This window comes from Ambystoma mexicanum, chromosome 12, assembly GCF_040938575.1.
Source record: "Ambystoma mexicanum isolate Mex_15411 chromosome 12, UKY_AmexF1_1, whole genome shotgun sequence".
Taxonomy (NCBI): Eukaryota; Metazoa; Chordata; class Amphibia; order Caudata; family Ambystomatidae; genus Ambystoma; species Ambystoma mexicanum.
In genome coordinates this window covers 456,318,255-456,341,114 of record NC_090936.1, presented here as the reverse complement: position 1 = coordinate 456,341,114, position 22,860 = coordinate 456,318,255, and the positions used below count along the sequence as shown (strand labels likewise).

Sequence of the window (22,860 nt, the reverse complement as noted above, 5' to 3'; positions counted from 1 at the left end):
CAAGCATGGATCCGCTGGTGTCTCTCCATTTCCAGTTCTTATTCTCTGTATGTATGTATGTTATCGCAATCAAAAAAGGTGTCCTTTGTCCCTTACGACAGCCTTCAGACAACAGTCAGGATTACCTGAAGCCAACAGGGTGAAAGGATTGCTGGGATTTGTAGTAAATATCTTTACGGACCCATGTAGGCGAACATGTAGTCCATTCAAGGAGGTCCTCCTTGGACTGGGAGTCCTTGTCCCAGTGAGGGGAGTGTTGCAGAGTTTTACTAAAGTCCTCCTTATGTAAGATTTTAGAAGACTGGCACTTGGGACGCAGGGCTCCAACTCTTAGTGTAGGCCTCAACCACACATGTTTTGTAGGTAGAAATGGCTCAGCAGCCAGCCTTATTTTAGGAGGGAGAAAGGGCTGTAGGAGGTACACAGAACCTAATACACATAGGCCAAAGAAACGTTAACACACTAAAAGTTATGTAAAAGTAATGATGTATTGTGTATATATACAGTAAGGTAAGTCATTCTTCAGAAAGGTAAGTACTATAACATGATTCACAGTAAATAAATCACTTTTGTACTACGTGTAGAATGGGCGTATGCAATTCAAAGGTAAGTAAAACTTTTGTAATAACTTTCTCAGAGATCTGTGTCAGGTAAAATTGGCTGAAACCAAACCAACATAAAGCAAGTAAATGCTTGTAATTATTAAACACAGCCCTAAATAGAAGTCGGTCCCTATCTAGTTATGAGTGTCTCAGAAACAGATTGGAGGGCAAACATGTAAGGCACAAGCTGTAGAAAGTTCAAAAGTTCCAGAGGAAGTCTTCTGTAGCAAGTAAGTAAAACCTTTGGTTGGGAAATGGGGTCAGACACTTCGGAGAAGGCTCCCTGTAAGCACACAGGAGTTAGGCCTAGGCGAACATGTATGGGCAAACTCCCAAACACATGAATCAGCACTCCAGCAACAAAGGAGCAGCAAATCCAAGGCATAAATTAGTTTTCCAAAATTGATTAGAAGAGTTTGCTAATTAAAATGTTCTTAAGTAGCAAACAACCCCATTTGATTAGCAATGTTGTACTAATATTTTTAATGTCACCAGAAGTTATTTGTACCCAAGACATAAAATAAGCAACAATACAGCAGTGTTGTGTGCCGCTGAAGTAAGACATAAGTGAAATGAGTCAGTCATTGCAAATTCTTTAAAATTCCACTAGACCTGCAGGTCAAGTATCTTAGTTTACCTACTTGACCTAAGAGAAATGCACTTGACCAATGGCAACGTATGACAACAACTTTAAATGCATTTTACCACAAGCCTACTTTGTTCGGAACATGCTGCCACCCAGAGGCCAGCCATGCACAGTGAAACCTTTATTTGACATTTACTGCAAACAAAGTAAATATAAAATAAATATTTCAAACATCCCCTTCAAATGGTGCTCGCCCTTCATAAAATCTACTAAACTATGCAAGTGGGTGAAAATACCTTACGAGCCCTGCATGAGTGTCTGTAAAATGGAAAAGGTTAGCTGCATGAATGGACACAAATAAATAGATATGATAAAAAGCTCTGAGTTTGGCTAGCTCTCTCCCGCAGGTGCGAACATATAATGCAATCATAATCTTAGAGCAAAGCTAGCTCTGCAGGCTAACTACAGTGTATGGCATTGGAGTAGATCTGTGGATGTACATACTGGCTGGAACTTTTGATCACTACTTTGTTTAAATCTTAGCTTTGTGTATTCATTATGTAAGAGTAAAGAAAGTAAAACACTAAGTAGCGTGAATGGCATTGCAGGCAGAGAACTAGGCACCCTTTGTGGAATATTGGAGTTTGCAGTGATCAAATATGTCAAAGAGTATGGGATTTGTTCATGGGTTGAGCACCAGTTGCAAGATGCATGCAACCAGCAAGCTACAGAACTAGGTTTGCCATCAAATGTACTTGGCTGTGTGATAATGCACATTTTCAAAAGTGTTCACTTGTCAGTATGATTAATCTTCCCCAACATAATGAAATATAGTTGACCCTATGAGATTTAGACACATTACTGTAAAACATGGAGACAAAGCAGTGTTTTACAGTAGCAATACTGTAATTATGTATTATGTAACAACTTAAATGTTTAGGATAGGAATTGCAAGACTGTAACGCTCGCCTGGTATCCACGGGGACGTCACTCAGCCTGTTCTGACCTCTTACGACCTCGAACCCTTCCCTGGAGTCTACTCGACTGGAGACTGGGCCTGAAACACAGGATTGGTAGAGTTTAACTCCCTATTGTCTCTGTGTGCTTGAACCCCTTCTTCCCCGGGGTCCAACCCTTCCCTTTGATCCACAGCTCACCTTGTTTTCTTGGAAAGTGTGCTCTCGGTCCTGCTTTCAGCGCAGGGGCGCGCTGATTGATGCAGACTTGTTGCTGCCTAGTTACTTCACTGGCAAGAGTCCGACAGGTAAGTATAATGAGTCTTTTAAACAGTTCTCTAACTTCGTTCCTTTCCTTCCTTAGATGATGGCCGGTGGCCGGGGATGTCGACGTGCTGCTGAGATGAGTAGCGCTGAAGGTGAGTGAGAGCATGATGCGCGATGCGACCCTTTCGTATTTGTATTGAACTGAGTTCTTTTTCTGTGTCTTTTAGGTGCCGCAACGTTTTCAACGTGGATGCCGGTTATGAAGAAGAAATGCGGTGAGTAAGCACGGTATGCGGCGCCTCTAGATGTTTCCACGCTAACCTGGAGTGTCTTTTCACTCTTGCAGATGGATGAGAAGTTCCGGAGACAGAGTTCCCCAAGAGCGGCTGGGATTCAGGTAAGCGTTTGAAGCTCGTACAGTCTTTAAAAATAAGCGAAGATTTGCTGAATGCTTACTAATGCCTTTTTTCTGTTCTTTTTCCTTTTCCTTGGGAAGCGGCGTGCCGGGATGGGCATGACACCGCCGAAGATGCCCGCAGAACAGAAGGAGCGATGAATGATGGGCAGAAGCGCCGCAAGGTAAGGCTGTTCCTAGCTGTTCTTGTTCTTGCAAGAGCTGAGCGCAGAAGAAAGATGCAGGCCTACTGGAGACCGATCCGAACACGGTGAGTGTCATGCTGCAGATGCAGAAAACACAAAGCATGTTTCTCAGCCTGGGCGTGGCTTAAATAGTCTCTGGGTAACCCAGGTGTCTCTGGGCTGAACCACACCCAAAAGTCTAGACTGCACATGCAGTTCTGGGAACCGAAATATGTGGGGGCATCCATCTTGTCACCTTCAATACACTACAAGTCCAATCCCCAATGTTATCCTATGGGAGTGAGTGAGTCTGGTGCCACAAGCGCCAAGTCTGACTCCAAGTGGGTCTTTGGAGGGATGGAGAGGCCCTTGAGGGCCATGTAGGTGATTGTGGCCTGGCCCCAACCTGACATTCTGGAGGGCTGGGAACATGAGGGGCAGGAATCATGACAAAGACCATCTTAAAAAAAAATGTAAGTTGACACATATTGGTCTTTGCCAGACAGATTATAGTTAACTTAATACATTTACAATCCTGATTACTTCTGCTTTGCAATTATTTGAAAAAGAAAACCCAAATCTTGCCTAGCACTCCCATATAGGCCTTTGGCACTTGTATGAAGGAGAGGATTACTGCTGCACTCTCTCTACATTAGCCCCTTTAAATGTGCAGTGAGCAGAGAAAAGACGTTGGAGAGAGCCCTGAAGGTAAGAGGAATGTAGGGTGAGCTGTGCTTTCATTGAACAGGGTAACTTAAATAGCTAGCTTTGCTATACATATGCCAATTATATTAGCAAACCTACAGAATTGCATAGCAAATTGATTGCTATGCAACACTGCTTATTTTATGCCTTGAAATCAACTCTAGGTAAGTTCTACCAAGAGTCCTAGCATACCTTAGGCATGAAGAAGAGGATGCAGCATGATGCCCCCACGATGCAGCAGCAGCAGACCCGGTCATCGGATTCTTGGTCAGACAGATGAAAGAAGGGACACTGGAGTGGATCTCGCAGCAGCAGTTGAGTGAAGAGGCTTCCAGCAAAGGATTCTTCAGGCTTCTGTGATTTTGGCACCTTTTGAGTAGCAACATTGGCACATTTTGAGAAGCAACAGTGAAGAATAATTACCGCTCGGTCAATTTGTCTTGCTTTTCCGGTCCAGCACTCTGGTGAGGGGGACTTCAAGGAGTGGAATGTTTCTACTGGAGGTCCGGCAGGAGTCCACCAAAGTTTTGGGAGGATTCGATCTTCGGAAGACGATGCACTGCACAGTGGTCACAGGTACCAGGGTATTGGTGGTTTGCAGCCTGTGAAGGTCACAGCTCATTGTGGGAGTGCTCAAAATTCATGTCTTATTAAGACTGTTTGGTTCGACCAGTCTGAAGGGGAAGAGTCTTCCTCTTTGGAGTTCTCCTGACACTTGGAAGAAGGGGTCGGACAGCGATTACACAGAAGATATCTCCTTTCATCTGGAAGCAGCATGCGGACATCTCTCCTCTTCTTCCTCATCGATTGTTTTGTTCCAGGGGTCAGCTTGTCTTCAGCCTCAGGAACCCAGCCAATGAGCACCCATGCACCATTTAAACTCTGGCTGGTGGCTGTCCTTTCAGGACCGCCAACCTCCCAGTTGGAACTGGTTCCAGCCAGGCACAGCATCCTCCTAGTTTCCTGTCCTCACAGGCACACTGGAGCCTTTGCATGCTTCTCAAAGGGATCCCACCAAAGACATAGGTCAAACCAGGACCTCCCCCACCCTGTACCACAGAAGAAGGACCAAGAAAGGACAAGCTATCTTGAATTGGCAAAAGAATACACAGCCAACATTTTGTGTCAGTGGTGACCCTTCTGTCCACTAATGCGGCTGTGAGGTACAGCCTGCGAGTATAACTGGCCCAGAAGTAGGTAGGATAAAAACCCTGCCACCAGCTATTCAGATTAGATTGTTACTGTAACCAAAATGTTACAGGAGCAGTGAGAAAAGGGATACTGCATAACCCATCAGCACTCCACTTAAGGTGGGGTGTGCTGATCTCACAATATAAAAGATAGGGAGGATACTAAATATCCCCCTGCCCTTGGGAACATGTGTTCCAATAAAGGAAATTACAGAAAATAAAAGAGGGAAAAGGGGCTCCCAGCAACACTTCATAGAAAGTGCTGTGTGCTGCAAAAGTCAAAGACAGATTCCATAAATGTGCTGGAAAGCATTTCTCCAAGAAAGAGGTATAAAAAGAACATTTTAAAAAGTATACCAAAGCATAGGGTAAAAGAATGAGAGAGTGTGGAAAAACGTTACCACTCAGTCAGAGGGAACAGACCAAAAATCCATTAGTCCAGCAAAACGTTCTGGGGGATTCGCATGTGGAGGAGATTGTGTATAAAAATGAAAATCTAGCCTAATGGGGTGTCACTCCCAGTGTGGTTTCACTTGCCCAGAACCGTAGAGAGGCAGAGTCTTGCAAAGTGGGCCAACCTCCCTATCACAGGGGGTGTCTCTCCTTTGGCAACAAGGGATGAATTGTCCAAATTCGTCGCATCCCCCAGCCTATCTTCCCCCTTCCCTGGTCTGAGTGTGGGGGTGCGCACCCTCCCCTGCGGTACCTGTTTTGTCGTGACCCTTCGCTCATCCCAGTTTCCCAACTCCCTTCCCCCACCCACACCTAATTCTTTCGTACCTGTCTCTGGGCTTCTGCTTCCTTGCACGCTGCTGCGTTAAATAAGGCATAAGGGAACATAACACACTTTCTTTTTGGCAAGTGTGTCCCATTTGTCAAACGTCACTGTGGTGGAACAATGTAGAACTACCTTTAAATAACATTGCATCCAATCAACATTCTATACAATTACCACAGTGGTGACCACTGATTCACCATCAGACCCTATTGGAGGAGTCAATTTCCCTTGTGTGTGGGGATCAAGTGGCAGTGCTCCCCGAGCTCCCTCAATTTCGGATCAATGCATGAAAGGCAGCCTTTTTGGGACTATTGGATTGGCTAAGTAACTGCATGTGATCTTTGGTTATTTTCATCATCAGTATCTTAGGTGTTTCTGTCAAGACCCGCTCAGTCAAGGCCAAGACGTGATCTTAAGCCCGTTATGTGCTGGTTTGTGTGGTGAATGTTGGGTTTTATCGTTACAATGCGTTGGGGTTATCATCCAGTTCCAGTCCTGCTCCGTCCCCATATTTTCCCTGAATATGTCTCTGTAACCACAGTTCATTTAGATTTGTTGTTTTTCTACAAATATTACTGCTGAGAGCCACTTGTTTTTCAGACTTTTTCAAATGCTCGTTCAGTGGCATCGAATGCACTTTCTATCAATGATCTGAGTTTAATAACTGATCTTGATCTATGTTGTATAATGTTTTTCTCGAATTCTTGGTGGTTTTGCTGTAATTTTTTAGAAATAGTTTAAACTTGCAAATGGTTTATTTCTTTTCTTCTGCGTTGCAAATGATTACTTTGTATTTTATTCTTCTCCTAGATTTTCTTTGTATTTCAATATTTTATATGCCCCTCCACCAGTCTCTATAAATACAGTTGGAATTATTTGTGAAATTTTCACTACTAAATCTATTAACCATTCTAACAATCTTTCTTGGATATTTTAACATTCCCTAGAATGTTTGATGACCCTTGTATGTCTTTATTGTCAGCCTCTTGAGATAATTTTAATGTAATGCAATCTGTTAGTCTACCGGTTCATAAACATGGAAATATTTCAAACCTGGTCATTTCATCCAAGGTTTGTGCAGTGCTGTGATATATTCCCCATTGACTGGCCTGATCATTTGGTATTTCTTTTTTGTTTAATTACACAAAAAGGAAAACAAGTAAACCCTTTTCCGGACCCAATGTTAAGTGCAAATGTAGGGGTTTTAAAAATATCTCTGCTAATATATTAATTAGGGTCTTAATTTATTCTGGTTTTGTATCTCCTATTTCCAATGTCACTGATGTAAATGTTGTAACCTCTCATTATCAGCTAACTGCTGAGACGTTTTCTGACAAACTTGCTCCTCTGTGTGTTTCTTGTAGCCCATCTGTACTGTTATTCTAGTGATCTAATGTCTGAAAAGTTAGGTATAAGGCATCTGGAAATGGTCTGGAAGAAAAACCAGTGGCCCTGTTACTCATTCACGTCTTTCTTCTCTTTGTGCTTCTTATAAATGTTATACTGCTATATCTGTTTATCTCGCCATTCAAATTTCATCAGCTTTCAATCAACCCCGGGGAGCTTTTCAAAGTTATTAAAAAATGTGTTCATTCTTTTGCTGAGATGCCAGCTTAGTTTTCTTTCACTTAGCGTATTCGTTACATTTCCATTTATTGGATAAGATTGAAAAACATCAATCTGAGATTCTTTTAAAAACTCACCATTTTCCAACCCTGCCTTATGGACTTTCTCTGCGGGTCTCCCTGACACAGGATTCTTTCTTTCTATCTACTTTGTCAGATTTTTATCTTTTACTTTCCGGAATAAAACCCACCTTTTATGCAGATTGTATTACTTCTTTTCTGTTGAAAGCTATACCTGATGATAAAATCTCTATTGTTTTGGTTTTCTTTGATGAATTTGTCTTTTAGGCAAGGCACGTTCACTGAATCTTTAAAAAAGTTATAGATGCTTCCCCTTTTGGAACAGCCTGGTTTAACCCCTTCTGATGAAGCCAGCTTTGCCCTGCTTCGGACTAAAACATTTTGGGGAAAAGTCTAGAAAATATGTAGCAAATCAGCGCCCCGTCGCCTAAATCAGCACAGGTTAATACGGAGCTTGCAATCTGGCATCTGACCCAGACAGTCTGCCAGATTACCTTCACTACCGTGATACATGTTTTGGACACCAAAAATGCAAAACCAATTATAAAATTCTATTCATTAATCATACAAATGGTGGGCAAATTGAACATCTTAGGTGTTCTGAAATGACATGAGACAATATAACTGTACCTGTGCACGTGCACATTTACATTAGTGGCAAGTGCAAAACTGCTTGCTCCAGTGCGATTGGTCATGCACAACTGTATCGTGAAATATCACCCGAGTCTTCCATTTTGCATGTATTGCACTTACCAGATTGTGCATGTGGAAGTGAGGCGGTAACGGTCCATCTTGTGTGTATCAGTTAGGCACAGATGCTGCACAATCTAATGCATGTAAAGCAGCGCCTCCAAAAACTGAACATGAAAACTCAGAAATAAAATAGATTAACCCTGACAAGTGGCCGGCAACTATGCAAGAGTGACACAGTAATTGACTGGCCAGAACAGCTGGGACTTTTTCGTAATGTTGAGCTTAATTTAAACACTTTATGCAATGTGTATTAAAATGCGCTTATTCAAGAGCTAGCTGAAATACGATACATAGCTTGACATGGGATAATACAGAGTACATTGATTAAATAAATACAGTTTAAAGTACTCTATGCAGTAATACATCCCAAAGGTGTCGACCCATAGTGTGTCTGTCCAGAGAATCCCATTACGTTTTGCTTTGTTAATGGTAAAAAATAAGCACAATGTCTTGGTTTGTAATGAACTGACTGCTGAGTGCTCATACTTGGAAAATGCATGAATATTTGCTTGTTGGCTGTCAGGAAACCATTTAGCATTCATATCAATTTTAAACATCCTGTGTAGCAGTAATTGCAGGATAGGTGCATGAATAACGTACTCTTACGCCATTCAGTGTTCATGCTAATAGGATACAGAAAGTCTATCTTAGTATCAAGAAAGGAGTTTATGTAAAGGATTGAGGCAACTACCGATTCTTTCGCTTCCTGAATAGGAATAAATAAATTGGAGAACTCTATGATTGCAGCTTTGGTGAAGGAACGGAAACGTATGTACATAAAATGATTGAAACACTATCGTAACCAGAAATGAAAAGATAGCAGTCAAGATTTGGCAGTCTCTGTACAAACGGGTAGCCATCAAAGTTTCTGGCAATTGGTCAGGTCCAAACTAAGCCAACCTTAATTGTTGGGGATGTGACTATTGACAGTTGGACTCTGCTCATTAAGGATACACTGGGTAGACTCCCAGATGCCACCTACACAGCTAAACTGACCAACATCACCTGGCAATTTAAGTTGACACAGAGACACTTCAGCTATGTTATTCAATCATTAAAGAATTCCTATGCTCCCGGCCCAGATGCTATCTGCAATGCTCTCATCAAAGATCACCCTGAATGGTAAGGAAATCTAGATTCATTTGTTTAGTACCATCAGTCAGACTAGTCGGATCCCTTCATCATGGTGGAAAAGCATTATCGTTCCAATTCACAAAAAAGGGACCTATATCCGATTCCAAGAACAGGTTGCTAGCTATGCTAGACGCTCCTGCCAACATTTTTGCAAGAGTACGCCTCTCTAGATTAACATTGTGGGCCACAGAGGCCAGTTTGCTCCCTATGTTTCAAACGGTATTCATTAAGGGTGCTGGCACTTTAGCCAACATACTTACGTTGGTCAACCTTATTGAATATAACTGGGCGACCAGAAGTCAGTTGACTTGTGTATGCTTTATTGATTTCAGCGCCGCGTTTGATACTATTTGCAGGGAGCGGTTATGGTAAAAGCTACATGATTGGGGTATCCTACTTGGCTTATTAAAGATGATTATCTCCTTATCCTCTAAAGTCAAGGCTCAGATTAAAAAAGGGTTGTATTTTAGCTCCCTTACTTTTTAATGTTTATTTGGCAGACCTCCCTCTGGTACTTAAACTCCAGCTGCGATCTCCTTAGACTAGGACCAAATACAGAATTTTGGCTAGCATACGCAGACAATCTAGTTCTGCTTGATGCTACACCTTGAGGTCTCCAAATCTCAATGAACAATCTTTGTAAATACGTCAAACTAAACGTACTGATCATCAATATTAATAAAACCAAAACAATGGTTTTTTAGTCCAAAATTGCCTAGGAATGGTAATAAAAGTTCACTGAGAATTGGAAATCAAAGGATAGAGCAGGTTGATCCATATGACTACCTGGGTCTTAGCCTCGACCTGAACCTCCTATGGAATGTACATCTTGCCAAATTCATTAAACTAATTGGGGTCATCAATCAATTCGCCAGAGAAAACTGCTACCCATCTCTCTGTTGCAACTTTACAAAGCCAAAGTTCACCCAGTGATTGTATACGGGGTGGAGTAATACAGGCTTTTAAACACTCAGCTAGATTTTAAAAAATGGAACGGTAATGTTTAAAAAGTATTCTTTAGTTATCGACTTCAACTCCGATTGAGTTTGTTTACCTTAAATTTCAGCTTCCATTTATTATTAGTGCCATATTGGTTAATAAGGTTAATTAAGCTATGAAAATAATTCAGACTTCTCCGGACACACTACGATATATTATGGCTTAATAACATCTAGTGTGGTGTCTGGTTGCAGGAAAATGTAAATTCAAAAACCTGTACAATGAGCTTTGTCTTTGGTTCTAGCGATTTGTTTTTTCACTTGCAGAATATTCAACTACTAAATTATCTGCCAGTTACAAAGCTCAGGTGTAAAATGTTGATCTCGAACAATCACTTGTGAACCTTTCATCTAAATCGTTAGCAAGTGATTTTATATGCCAATATGTTAACTGTCCTCGTCCCAGTGTTTATTTTCCCTTATATATTGGATTGTACATACATTGCTTCGCACCAATTTCTGTATTGTTTCCGACAATGGAGATGATTATGGAGCGTTTGGGCCTACTAAGAAACTCTTGCTGTTGCCGACTTTGCAGGGAAAATGTCCTCGAAACAGGCAGACATTTAATATTTGTTTGTGAAGCCTTATGTAACTGGTGAAGGTCTTCTCTTCCAGTTTGTGGTTTTAATCACACTCACACCTACATGGATGATATACAGATTTATTTTTATGAAGTAAATAATGTGAACACAATTTATCATTTTACCCAAATGTGGGGACTTATTGAGCTTCTACTCACTACCTTTTGATGAAACTTTTTGTGTTGTTGTTTCCTTGCCCTTTCACATATTATACCTCTCTTTTGATTTTATTGGATGATGGGTGGTATAAAAAACTTGTAAATTGCTGTATTGTACTATTTTAATAAATAAAAACAATATTAATATTGAGCTTTTAAGCCCAGAAGGTCATAGGTGAGCATACTCGAAATATTACTGAGCCAAAAGGCTAGATGAAGAAAATGCACTGAAGCTAAGAAATGGTATTGCCAGCCTTGTGGCAGAACCGACTAGGGATCCATCATGGTAAACTAAACATGCATGACCAGACAAAAAGCTGCCATGACTGGAAGAATCAGGAGCAGTGACCAACAAGAGCAGGTGCAATTCTGAAAGACTGGCCTTTGGCCTTCTATTCAATTTTATACCAGACTGGCTTCCGAGCCATAATATGGACTGCCTACAAGTGTAACATCTACTGATGTGCATGTGCCCAAAGCACTGGTATTCACAATGCAGACACACAAGATTTATCAACTACCACTTGCGTATTTTCTTACTGAAGCAGGTGAGGACTGCATTGGGGAAGCTGGGCTTGGGACCCCTTTTGCCACCTAGCCTATCTGGAAACAAAATCAATCCTTTCACCTCGATGAGGCACCCCATCGGCATCGGCGCAACAGACAGTCTTCCTCAGATGCCACCCTCTGAACGCTAGGGCACTCTAGAAATTCTGCAACCACAGGTGTGTTTGGGTCACACTGGAATGCAAGCCCAGTAGATTGCTATTGTACATCAGTATGTAAGTTCTTGAATTGATATGGAAATCATTGAATTTTGGTTTGCGGTTAAGGTGGTACAGAGAGGGAGTAACCCAGTTAGGGTAGCAAAAAATCATACATCGATAAAGTACATGACGGAAAGGAGAATGTTTTGGGACTGGTCTATGTAAAAATCTGAAAGGAAACAAAATCTCTCTACTTCTGTCACTCACCAACTAATTTTGGTTCTATGGTTTTGTTTATGGGTATCTGAAAAGATACGAAAATCAACAGTTGTTTGTCCTTTTAGAAAGATATTTAAGGAAAAATGTTTTTAGGTGATTGATTTTTGCACTATTATCTTTAAACTATAAAATGACATGGTTCCATCTGTGGTCAACTGGACTTCCATTATTTTTTAATTTAGACACATTAGAATTGGGCCCCCTTGAAGGGAGTCTGGGAGAAGATACAGTGGAAATTAAAGGGCGGGAAAAAGACATAAAAGTGTAGTTGAGGCAGAGGGCAGACACAGGCGACTAAAGCAGCAAGAAGAGATTGTCTGGTAAAGCTGTTCGATTAAACCTTAGACAACAAAGCGATTGATATTCAGTAAATGGGAAACTACACATTGGAAATGTGTTGGGAACAGAACAGAGATTTGCAGTAAAGGAGGAGCAATGAGCCTGGGTCGTAGAAGAGAAAAATAAAGAGAGCAAAGCTCCTAAACAGAAAGAATGAAACAGAAAAGATTAGGTTAAGAGAGCAGAGAAGTCACTGCCTTCAATGGTGGTGCATTCATTGGCCCTATCAAAGTGCACTTTGTCTACTGCAGAGAGCAGAATCGGCCACTTCCCAGAAGTGCATTTAGCTAGGGGGACGGGACCACAGTATGTTGTAGCTCGGTTGCAATCAATGCGAACAAACAACAATGCAGCCCTGAGGTTATGGTCCTGCTTGAGGGAGTAGGTAGGGGCAGACTGGGCAGCGTGCCACTGTTTTCAATGAAAATTATCCAAGCTAAATGTGGGCTTTTGGGAGTGTTATTTGTATGTGAATGTTCAATGTCAAGGGAACTATTCTGGAGCTCCACTGATGCTCGTGTTCTCTCTTTGGTTCCCCACAGCATCCTCTTGCATAGCAAAGTGGAGGAGCCGCTGGCAATGCTGGAGGTTGGTGGCAAGTGGTTGAGGCATCGGACGAACCAGGGTCTGCCAGGATATACCACGGTTGTCAGACTGTTCCTCAAGCAGGTGCTGCTGCCCCTTGGTCACTTTGAAGAGGCTGAGGACCTGGCCATGAAATGTGGAGATTTTTCTGAAAAGCAGCAGCAGACTTTCCTGGGATGCATCGCAGAGCATAGGCAGTCCTGGGATCACCCTGGCCTCCAGTTGAAAACAGAAGTGACCAAATTGGATGAACTGTTGCCAGACATAAAGAAACATGTTGGTAAGATTTCATATCTTTGCCAGTTGTCGCATTTGGGTGCATCAAGTTAGCTGTGTAGTTCAGCAGGATGTTGCATATGCCTGTGTAGTAAAGGGTAGTTTGCGTCTGGCCCACCTGCAGTTCCTTTACCACCAGGCCGGATGGGGACCAATACTTAACCTTCCCCTCCCAGAACAACTGAAAAGGATGACTTTGTTAGGCAATTTTCAATAAAGAATTTTGTGAAACGCTCCAAGATAGTACCCCTCTCCTAAAATAAAAAAGCAGGTAATATCACTACCCCAAATGAGATACACTACACACAAGATCTCTTTTCACTGTGAAGGGGGGCTTCTATTTTGGCTTAAACTGTAAATATTGACTAGCCACAGTACTCCCACCTTACTATAATCACATTTGCATCTCGAAGCATGGGCCAGCACATGGTGCATCATGGTGCCCATCCAGCGACCCTAGTAAAGATGATGTCATAGCAACCTAAGACTCCCAGTCCTCAGTCCAGCCAACACTTCTGTAACAGCACGCAAAGAATGCACCTGAGGCTGACCAGATGAGGGGCCAACTGATAAGTGCACTATTTGTGAAGTTACTTCTGCCTTAATGCTGCATATCACCATGGGGCCCTCCCGCGTCTGTGCATGCTCTCTGAGTGGCCCAATGTGTTATGTCTTGCTGGAAACCTAGTCCACACTCTGGTGCCCACCGAACTTCGGTTCTCCCGAACCAGGCTTGGAAAGAGCACCTGGGCTTGGACTGAAACAGGGACACATCTATTGGGGGAGTTTTCTTAGAACATTGCATTCTCTGTAGGAAGAGTCATCAAATTGTTATCCTCAAACGGCTGCATTCTGTTTCTACTTATTGCTACAACTTATTGTTGCATAAGGCAATTCCTACTCCCAAAAGCCTACGTCACTGTCCATTGTGGTCAGTTAGAATCAAGAGTCGTACAAGGTGGTGTTTTGGGTATAGTAGTTCTTCATTTGAAAACCAACAACCTAAGCAGTGTCCATGTTTCTCCTCCCTACTCTTAAAGAAAAGGAAGCAGTCTAAAAGAGTGCTTGTGAGGATGTCCTACAAAATAGTTTGGTCCACCGTCCAGAAACCTATCGTAGCCTGATTCTTATTTCTTCCACTGTATATTAAAAAGAACCTAAATTACACAAAAGTACAATAAGGGTCTTTTATCCAAAATATATAGAATGGTGTCAGGTTTCCGATCCCACTGTGATGTCTCTGTCATAAAGGGGTTTCTTTCCCCGTTGTTCAGTTCAAGTAAAGGCATCTGTGAGACAGGCATGCTATCAAGAGAGACACAGACTCAAAAGTCACATTTCGAACGCCTTTATTTTTAAACTTTGTTGGGTTGGTGGAATGCCTAACTGGCCCCAACTCTAAAGGGGTGGTTCCCTCAATTAATGCTTCTAAGGGCTGTCAATGTCTGTAAGTGAAAAAATAAAGTCTGTCTGTGTCTAAACTATGCTTTCCCTCACTCTCAGACAAAATATGTTCAGGGATCTCCTTAAAGAAAAAATGGTGGCTAAAAAGGAAATATAAACCACAGCTGTTTTCTGGTGATCTTAACAATAGGTGTAGTTCTGCCACTTCAAAATAGTTCAACTCAAAAGGGTTGCCCTTGTAACCAACCAGGTAGGGCTCTTGCCGTAAGTCAATAGAGTTCACAATGTCTCTGGGTCTCTTGGGGTTCCCTTCCCCAAGCTTCGATCCTTCCAGTTCCAAACAAAAAGACACAGTTCCTGTTGCCACTCAGGGTTCCCTTCCCCAAGGTTTAGGCCCCTCTTCTTCAAACTCAACAAGGTATTTTGAGGGCCTCTCAGGGTTCCTTTCCCCAAGCCTACGCCCCTCTGGTTTCACACAAAAGTTCACCTTGTCAAGATGCACCATTTTAACACACAGTTCTTTCCATGGGGTAGTGTCAGAGACTTTCGAAAACGCTGGGCTTTGAGTCCTCACTGGCACGACAACTCGGACTCCTCTCTTTGTACTATATTTCTTCCTTTTGGGCACCTTTCCACTCTGGCTTTGTTTCTCTTTCACCTTATTTCACCTTTCTTTCCTTCTATGGTGCACACCTGCATGCTTCTCTCTTCTTCACAGTGCTTCTTGCACACTCTACATGACTTTATCGTGCCCCTAGCACTCTGTCTTTTGCTCGTGCACCTTCCATTCCTTGTATCGTGCCTCTTGCACTTTCTCTTTTCAACTTGCAAGTCTTTCAAACCCTCCTTTGGAGCTTTCGGGTTGCTCTTACCCTTTCTTTACTTTCTTTCTTTTTATCTTTAACCTTTCTCATCTGTCGGGTCGCTCGCACCCTACTTTCCTGTTTTCGGGTCACTCGTACCCTCTCTTTGTTTTCTGTCACTCTGCTTTACAATCTGTCAGTTCGCTTGGAGCCTCACTTTACTGTCTTACTTTGCACCCCTTGCGCACCCTCACCCTGCTTTTCCTTGCTTTCTCTTACTTTCCGCTTACCACTTTACTTTCTGCTTTCTCCTTCAAGCCGCTGCTCCCGCTCCAGCCATCCTCACGCTGCTTTGGTTCCTCTCATTCACATGGAGACTCACCCAGGCAGTGTAACACCAGCGAGCAGCTTCCCGGGATCCGGCGTGTGAGGTCAGGGTCTCACCACCTGCCCCTCAGACACCCCTTTGACAGACACACGTTCCAGGGGAACAAGCATTGGCCTGGACACGGCCAATCAGCAACCACTCGCCTTCCTTCGGCTTCAGAGACAGGGCTCCTCTGCCACGCTGCGACCCCTCTGGTACACCGGGCCAGCGTTTCGGTGTCCCGTTCTCCTCCTGTCCTCCCAGGCTTCTCATGTTGCTGCCTTCATGTTCCAACCAGCAATCCCAACTCGCTCGTACTTCTTGGCAGAATCACACCTTTTGTTCCTGAAGTAATTGTCAAGTGGAGTCAGGGGTAAATGGTTTGGGTTGATTGCCTGACCATTCTTGACTCTATCAGTGGGACAGTCTACTGGTGTTACATGGTAGGCCTCACTTTGTATTCCTATGTCGTTTCTATGGGTAATCATCATTGCTCCCGGTCGCCTCTTCTGTGTCCCAATACTTATTGAAATGGGGATACAAGATAAGATGGGGATTTATTTCTATAGATTACATTATTATAAGGCGATTGGAAAAAGAGAGAGGGGAATCCCTGGCCCTGTTTTATATAATATATCGGATTCCCCTCTACCCAAAACACCCTGACCTGAGGGTATTGATCTTCATAGTACTTCATATGATCTAAACTAGGGGAAGACAACAAAGTGTTGGGATTTGAGTTAGTCTTTAACTTATCTTGTCCTCCCCGTGCCAGGCTTTGTTCCGGAGTGACATGTTTGCCTTTGTCTTGGGGTAGGGACCATGGGACCTGCATAGCCCACAAAGGCTTCTTGGACTTCTTCTCTTTCACTTACCGTCTCGTTGCGATACTGCATCTCGCCTGGGGTATTCTTCTGAGTGCATCCCCTTTCTCCCCTACCCAGGTGATCTTCCCTTGCTTGTCCACCCCCAGGGTTGGTATCCAAAAGCAATGGCCCTCTCCCGGCCCCCTGAATAGAGGATTCTCAGGTCCACATGGGAGAATACCACCTTCCTATCTCCGGGTTGCGTATCAGTCTTTGGTCAATCTCTCTCTCTCTCTCTCTCTCTCTCTCTCTCTCTCTCTCTCTCTCTCTCTCTCTCTCTCTCTCTCTCTCTCTCTCTCTCTCGAAAAACATCATGGTATTCTCCCAGCAAATGCCAAAAGGGAGAACGCAGTATTATACCGAGGGGGAAGGTGAGGGGGGCAAAGTCCCCAAGGTTTTCCTTGGCTATTCCACTTTGACCTCCCTTAGTAAAATCCAATCACTGCTACACCTCTGCTAAACCAACTAGCATTCCAAACTCCGTCACCTTCAGAAACCATCTCTCTCAGAATCTTTGTTGTCCTCTTTTCTACCCGACTACTTCCAATCATTCTTCTTCACGTCCCTTTGATAATTGATTCCCGAACACCCAGTCTAACTTGGTAAAACACTACCGTTCCCACAATCCCCTCCGTTCATTTTATGATCCCAGCTATTTCCATTTACCTCACAAACCCTCCAAAACCCACCCTTCCGAGATCACCAAAAAACCCTTTAACATGAGGGTTGTAATTCCATAAAACACACTTTTTTCCGATCCTCTTCCGTAGGAAATTCACAAACACTGCCCCCCCCCTTTTTTTCCGACAGAGCACTTTAGCACAACACCACAGACAATGGACTAATATGCAACCTGTTTCTCCAGCATGGGGTCTGGCATGGATTCACATGCTCATGAATATTCCCCGTCGTCAGGCTGGGAATCCTCGGTAAAGAAAAAACCAGTATCAGTTTCGTTTCTGATCTGTCTTTCGTAGTAATAACCAATCACTGGTCTCTGCGTCATACTGACCACAGCCAATGACTGCCCTCTACCTAAGCACCGCCTCTGGCAGCCATCTTCAGATTTTTACCGCACGTTCATGTGTTGGGATCCTCGTGCTATTGCTCTCGAGCGTTAGTGCTATTTTTTCGCGCTTTTTCACAAAAACTTCGATTCTTTCGGTCAAAAGAGCCTCAAGCTCCACCGATCCTACATCCGATCAACGGGGACCCGTGTCGGATTCATCTGTGCCCCTCAAGGGTGAAGATTTCGTCGAGCTACACTTCGGAGGACTCCAGAAGCTTCTCAGGCCCGGTCTCGGAGATGGCCCAGGAGAAGGGAAGCTCGACGCCCGGAAAGCTGTTCAGGGCCTGCCCTGGATGCCAGCTGCAGAACGTCTTCAAGGAGGACGAACACTCTTTCTGCCTGTACTGCCTTCATGGGGACAAGACGCACGTGGAGAAGGACTGTGCGTTTTGCGGCAACATGTCGGAACGGACCATGAAGGACCGCCATCAACGTCTCGCCAGCTGGCTGGAGGGTAAGAGCCCGTCTGGCGAGAAGAAGAAGAAATCTGAGCGGTCTTCTAAGACCTTTGAGGGCGCCCCGGCGACGGGGGCCCAACATAAGGCCAAGCACCGCGAGTCCGCTGGCACCGGGAGCGCCGAACGGTCGGGCTCTACGGGCGCCAGGCAGGGCGCACCCTCCCCGGCACCATCAACCACGAGCCAACGCTCTGGGTCGGGTAAGAGGAAGGCCGAGCACCCGGCGAAGCTCCTGGAGAGACCCCGGTCGAGCTCTAAGGCAGAGGAGGAGCGTGGCAGTGCCCCCTCCCTCAAGGATAAGGCGGTGAGCGCACCTAAGGTGGTGAAGGCCTTGATCCATTCGACCAAGCCCTCTATCGAAACGGTCGCGGCGGCCCTGGCCCAGCCTGTGGAGGCTGCACCAGTGGTGGCGGCCTCGGGGCCCAGAATCTCCCTGCCTCCTCGGAGGGAGTCTTCTTTCGTGCCCATCGATAGGACCCCCGTGAAACCCTCCGTGGGGAAGAAGGGGGGGCAGGGCGTCGTCATAGATTCGGCCTCAACCTCAGAAGAGGAACTGATCGAGGTCTTAAGCCACGGCCTAGGCGTGGAACAAGACCAGCCCGTCGGAATGGGCCCCGACGCAGGTGACGACGACGACATCGTCGAGGATACCGACGGGGCCCCTGCTCGCCCGTCGGATTCCCCTCTGCCAGCGCCGCAAGACAACTCAGCGGCCATTTTGTTGGCTATACAGTCCTTATGCTCCGAGATAAGGACGAGACTACCGTTACCGACGGAGGAACCTCTCCCGTCGGGGGATCCAGAACCGGGACCTTCTGGTGTTCCCCCTACCAAGAAAAGAAGGATCCATCCACCGCCTCCTTTTCAACCGTCGCGCCCCGTCCAGCCCTCCTCCCCGTCCACCCGAGGGGATGATACGGGGACTGACACGGCAGCGACGGGTACGGACGACGAGGCATACGACGAGGATTTTCCGTCGTCGCCTCCCCCCAGGGCTTCTCCGCCCGACGAGATTGGATCGTTCCACTCAATGATCGCCAGGGCATCCGAGCTTTTCCAACTCTGCCCTGAGGAGAAGAAAAAGGAAGGCTTCCTTTACCAACGGCGCGAGACCAAGAGGAAGACGGTCCTCGCAGTGCCTCTGTTGGACGACATTTGGGATGAGGGCCTTTCCCTCCTCAAGAACCCTTCCACGACGCCAGCGAAAAGAGACCGGTACGAGAAAAAGTACCGGGTCCCGGACTCGGCCCCCCTATGCCTCCGGGCGCAGCCTACCCCGGACTCCGTCGTCTCCGCGGCAGCCAGGAAGAAAGCGGGGGGGGGTGCGGCCTCCACGTCGACTTCCCCGCCGGACGGCGAGGGAAAGAAATTGGATGCCATGGGACGCAGAGTCATCTCGTCGGCGGCGACGACGATTAAAGCGGCCAACGCCTTGGCTATCGTGGCCCGCTACGACAGGGAACTCTGGTACAAGATAGCTCCCCTGCTGGATTTTCTGCCGGACGACAAGAGGGCGGAGGCCCTTGAGATCCTGCAGGAAGGTGAGGTGGCCTCGGACCACGCCATCACCGTGGCGACGGACATCGCCGACACTGGGTTCCACCAGATGGGCAACGGCGTTTGCCTTCGACGTCGCGGATGGCTCAAGGCTACGGACTTTCGGCAGGACGTCCAGAACAGGGTCCTGGACATGCCCTTCGACGGGAACAACCTGTTTGGGAAGACAGTGGACGATTCCCTTCAGGCCATCAAGGCGGATACTGAGACGGCCCGGGCCCTTGGAGTGCTGCAGCAACGGCGGACGCCCTTTCGGAGCGGCGGAGGCAAGGGCGCCTCCAAAGGTTCCGGCGGCGGTTTCGCTTCCTACCGTCAAGCGGCCCGCTCGTCGTCGCAAGAGGCCTACAGAGGACGAGGCAAGTCTGGCGGCCCCCGCCGTCGTCGCCAAGGAGGCCAAGGCGGCAAGGCCGCGTCCAAGCAGGATTGAACCGGCCGTGGGGTCGGGCCCCCACCGAAGCACCCCGGTGGGAGGCCGGCTGGCGGGCTTCGTCAGCGTGTGGGAGTCCATCTCCACCGACCGTTGGGTGCTGGACGCCCTGGCCCGGGGCCACGCGCTCGAGTTTCAAAGAAGGTGCCCGCGCGTCCCCCCCGTGGCCAGGAAAGAACTTCACGTCCCTCAACTTCTCCTGGAGGTAAAGGCGATGCTCAGAAAGGGCGCCATCGAACTCGTCCCAAAGAGGCTTCGGGGCTCCGGAGTCTACTCGCGTTACTTCCTCGTGAAGAAGAAGACGGGAGGATGGCGCCCCATCCTGGACCTGCGACGCCTGAACAAGTTCATCAAGGCGCAGAAGTTCCGGATGGTCACCCTCCAGCACGTCCTGGGTCAGCTGGAGGAAGGAGACTTCCTATCGTCGTTGGATTTGGAGGATGCCTACTTCCACATTCCCATCCTAAAGGGGCACCGAAAATTCCTCAGATTCGTGGTCCAAGGGCGTCATTACCAGTTCAAAGCCCTTCCCTTCGGACTGCGGTCGGCACCCAGGGTTTTCACCAAGTGCCTCGCACCGGTGGCGGCGCAGCTGCGCCGCGAGGGGATTCACGTCTACCCCTACCTGGACGACTGGCTCATCCGCGCCAAGACGAGGGAGCTCGCCGTGGTCCACACGGCAAGGACCGTCCAACTCCTCACGGACCTGGGATTCTCCGTGAACTACGCCAAATCCCACCTGGTGCCCGCGCAAGTCGCACTGTTTCTGGGAGCGAGGCTCGACACAGTGTCCCTTCTGGCCTCCCCGTCGGAGGAGAGGACCAGGACCATCTTGGGCAAGGTGCAACGGATGTTGGTGGCCGACGCGGCCAAGGTGAGGTCCATCAAGTCCCTCCTCGGGATGATGTCTTCCTGCATCTACCTCATTCCCATGTGCAGGCTCCGGATGCGCCCGTTGCAAGAGTTCCTGGATGCGCGCTGGATCCAGACGACGGGCAGCTTCGAGGAAAGGATCAAGCTCGACGAGAGTTTCCGACGAGCGATACGGTGGTGGGGCACCCGCGCGCATCTGACGGCGGGCATGGACTTCCAGACCCCAGCCCACCAGGTGACTGTGACCACGGATGCCTCCCTAGAAGGGTGGGGAGCGCACACCGAAAATCTGCACGCAAGGGGACTCTGGCTCCCGACGGAGAAGTCCCTGCATATCAACGTCCTGGAGCTCCGTGCAGTGTTTTGGGCCCTCAGGTCCTTCCTTCCGTCCCTCAAGGGCAAGGTGGTGAGGATCTTCACCGACAACACCACCACCATGTTTTACATCAGGAAACAGGGCGGAACCAGGTCCCCAGCGCTGTCCAAGGAGGCGCAGGACCTGTGGCATTGGGCCGTCGCCCAAGGGATTCTTCTGGTGCCGTTTCATCTGGCAGGGATAAAAAACACCATCGCCGACTCACTCAGCAGGGAGCTGCGCTCGTGCCACGAGTGGGAACTACGGCAGGATCTGGTGGATCGCCTCTTCCGACGGTGGGGCACACCCCAGATCGACCTGTTCGCGACGGCGACGAACACCAAGTGCCGGAGGTTCGCCAGCAGGTTTCCCCAGACGAGGAGCATGGGCGATGCTTTCTCGTTCCCCTGGGAGGGCCTGTTCCTCTACGCGTTCCCTCCCTTGCCTCTGCTAATCCGGCTCGTCAACCAGCTCAAGAGGTCACGGTGCAGGATGATCCTCGTCGCACCTGCGTGGCCGAGGCAGATATGGTTCCCGGACCTTCTGGACTTGTCGGCGTCCCCGCCAATCAAGCTGCCGGCGGACGCGGATCTACTCTCCAGGGAAGGAGGCGCCATCCTCCACCACGACCCGAAGTCGCTGAACTTGCAGGCCTGGCTCCTGCAGCGCTAGAGTTTGGAGGATACGACATACCGGCCGACTGCAGAGAGGTTCTTGCAAAGGCCAGGGCGTCCTCGACTCTTAAATGCTACGGACACAAATGGAAGAGGTTCTCTGTCTGGTGCCACGCACAGAAGATTAACCCTCTACGGATTACGGCTCCCCAAGTGCTGCCGTACCTGCTGACGCTGGCCAAAGCTGGTCTGGCACACGCGTCCATCAAGATTCATCTTGCTGCGATCTCCCGATACACCAGAACCACGGGCCGGACGTCCTTGTGGTCTCATCGTCTGGTGAAAGAGTTCATGAAGGGACTGTTCAGATCGTTCCCGCCGGTGAAGGCTCCGGCCCCGGCGTGGGAGCTCAACGTGGTACTGACCAAACTCATGGGACCTCCGTTCGAGCCTCTGCACTCGGCCCCGTTGAAGTTTCTATCGTGGAAAACAGCTTTTCTCGTGGCCATCACCTCCGCACGACGAGTGGGAGAGATCCAGGCCCTTTCCTGCAAGGCACCGTACTTGACTTTCCACGACACGAGGGTAGTGCTCAGGACGCACCCCTCCTTCATGCCCAAGGTACCGTCGGACTTTCATCTCAACGAACCCTTGGTGTTACCTGTGTTCTTCCCGTCGCCTTCGTCGCCGGCTGAGAGGACTTTGCACTCGCTGGATGTAGCTAGAGCGCTGAAGTTCTACGTGGACCGCACGAAAGGTTTTCGGAAGACGTCACAACTCTTTGTGAACTTTGGACCTGTCAATCAGGGGAAGGCTCTCTCGAAGGCTTCCATCTCCAGATGGCTCTCCGGCTGTATCATGTACTGTCACCGGTTGGCAAACCGACCGCTGCCTGGCCGTCCGAGAGCCCATTCCACCAGAGCGATCGCAGCTACCACGGCGTTC

The 22,860-nt window shown here is 47.2% G+C and overlaps 1 protein-coding gene across 2 annotated transcripts in view; it reads left to right on the top strand.

The window, feature by feature from the left end:
- Window positions 1-22,860, top strand: part of PEX26 (peroxisomal biogenesis factor 26) — a 546,723-nt gene that overhangs the window by 452,243 nt on the left and 71,620 nt on the right. For both annotated transcript variants that reach the window (XM_069628688.1, XM_069628687.1), the window contains one exon: window positions 12,804-13,126. In XM_069628688.1, the coding sequence (XP_069484789.1) occupies window positions 12,804-13,126 (323 nt within the window). The remainder of the gene's footprint in view (window positions 1-12,803; window positions 13,127-22,860) is intronic.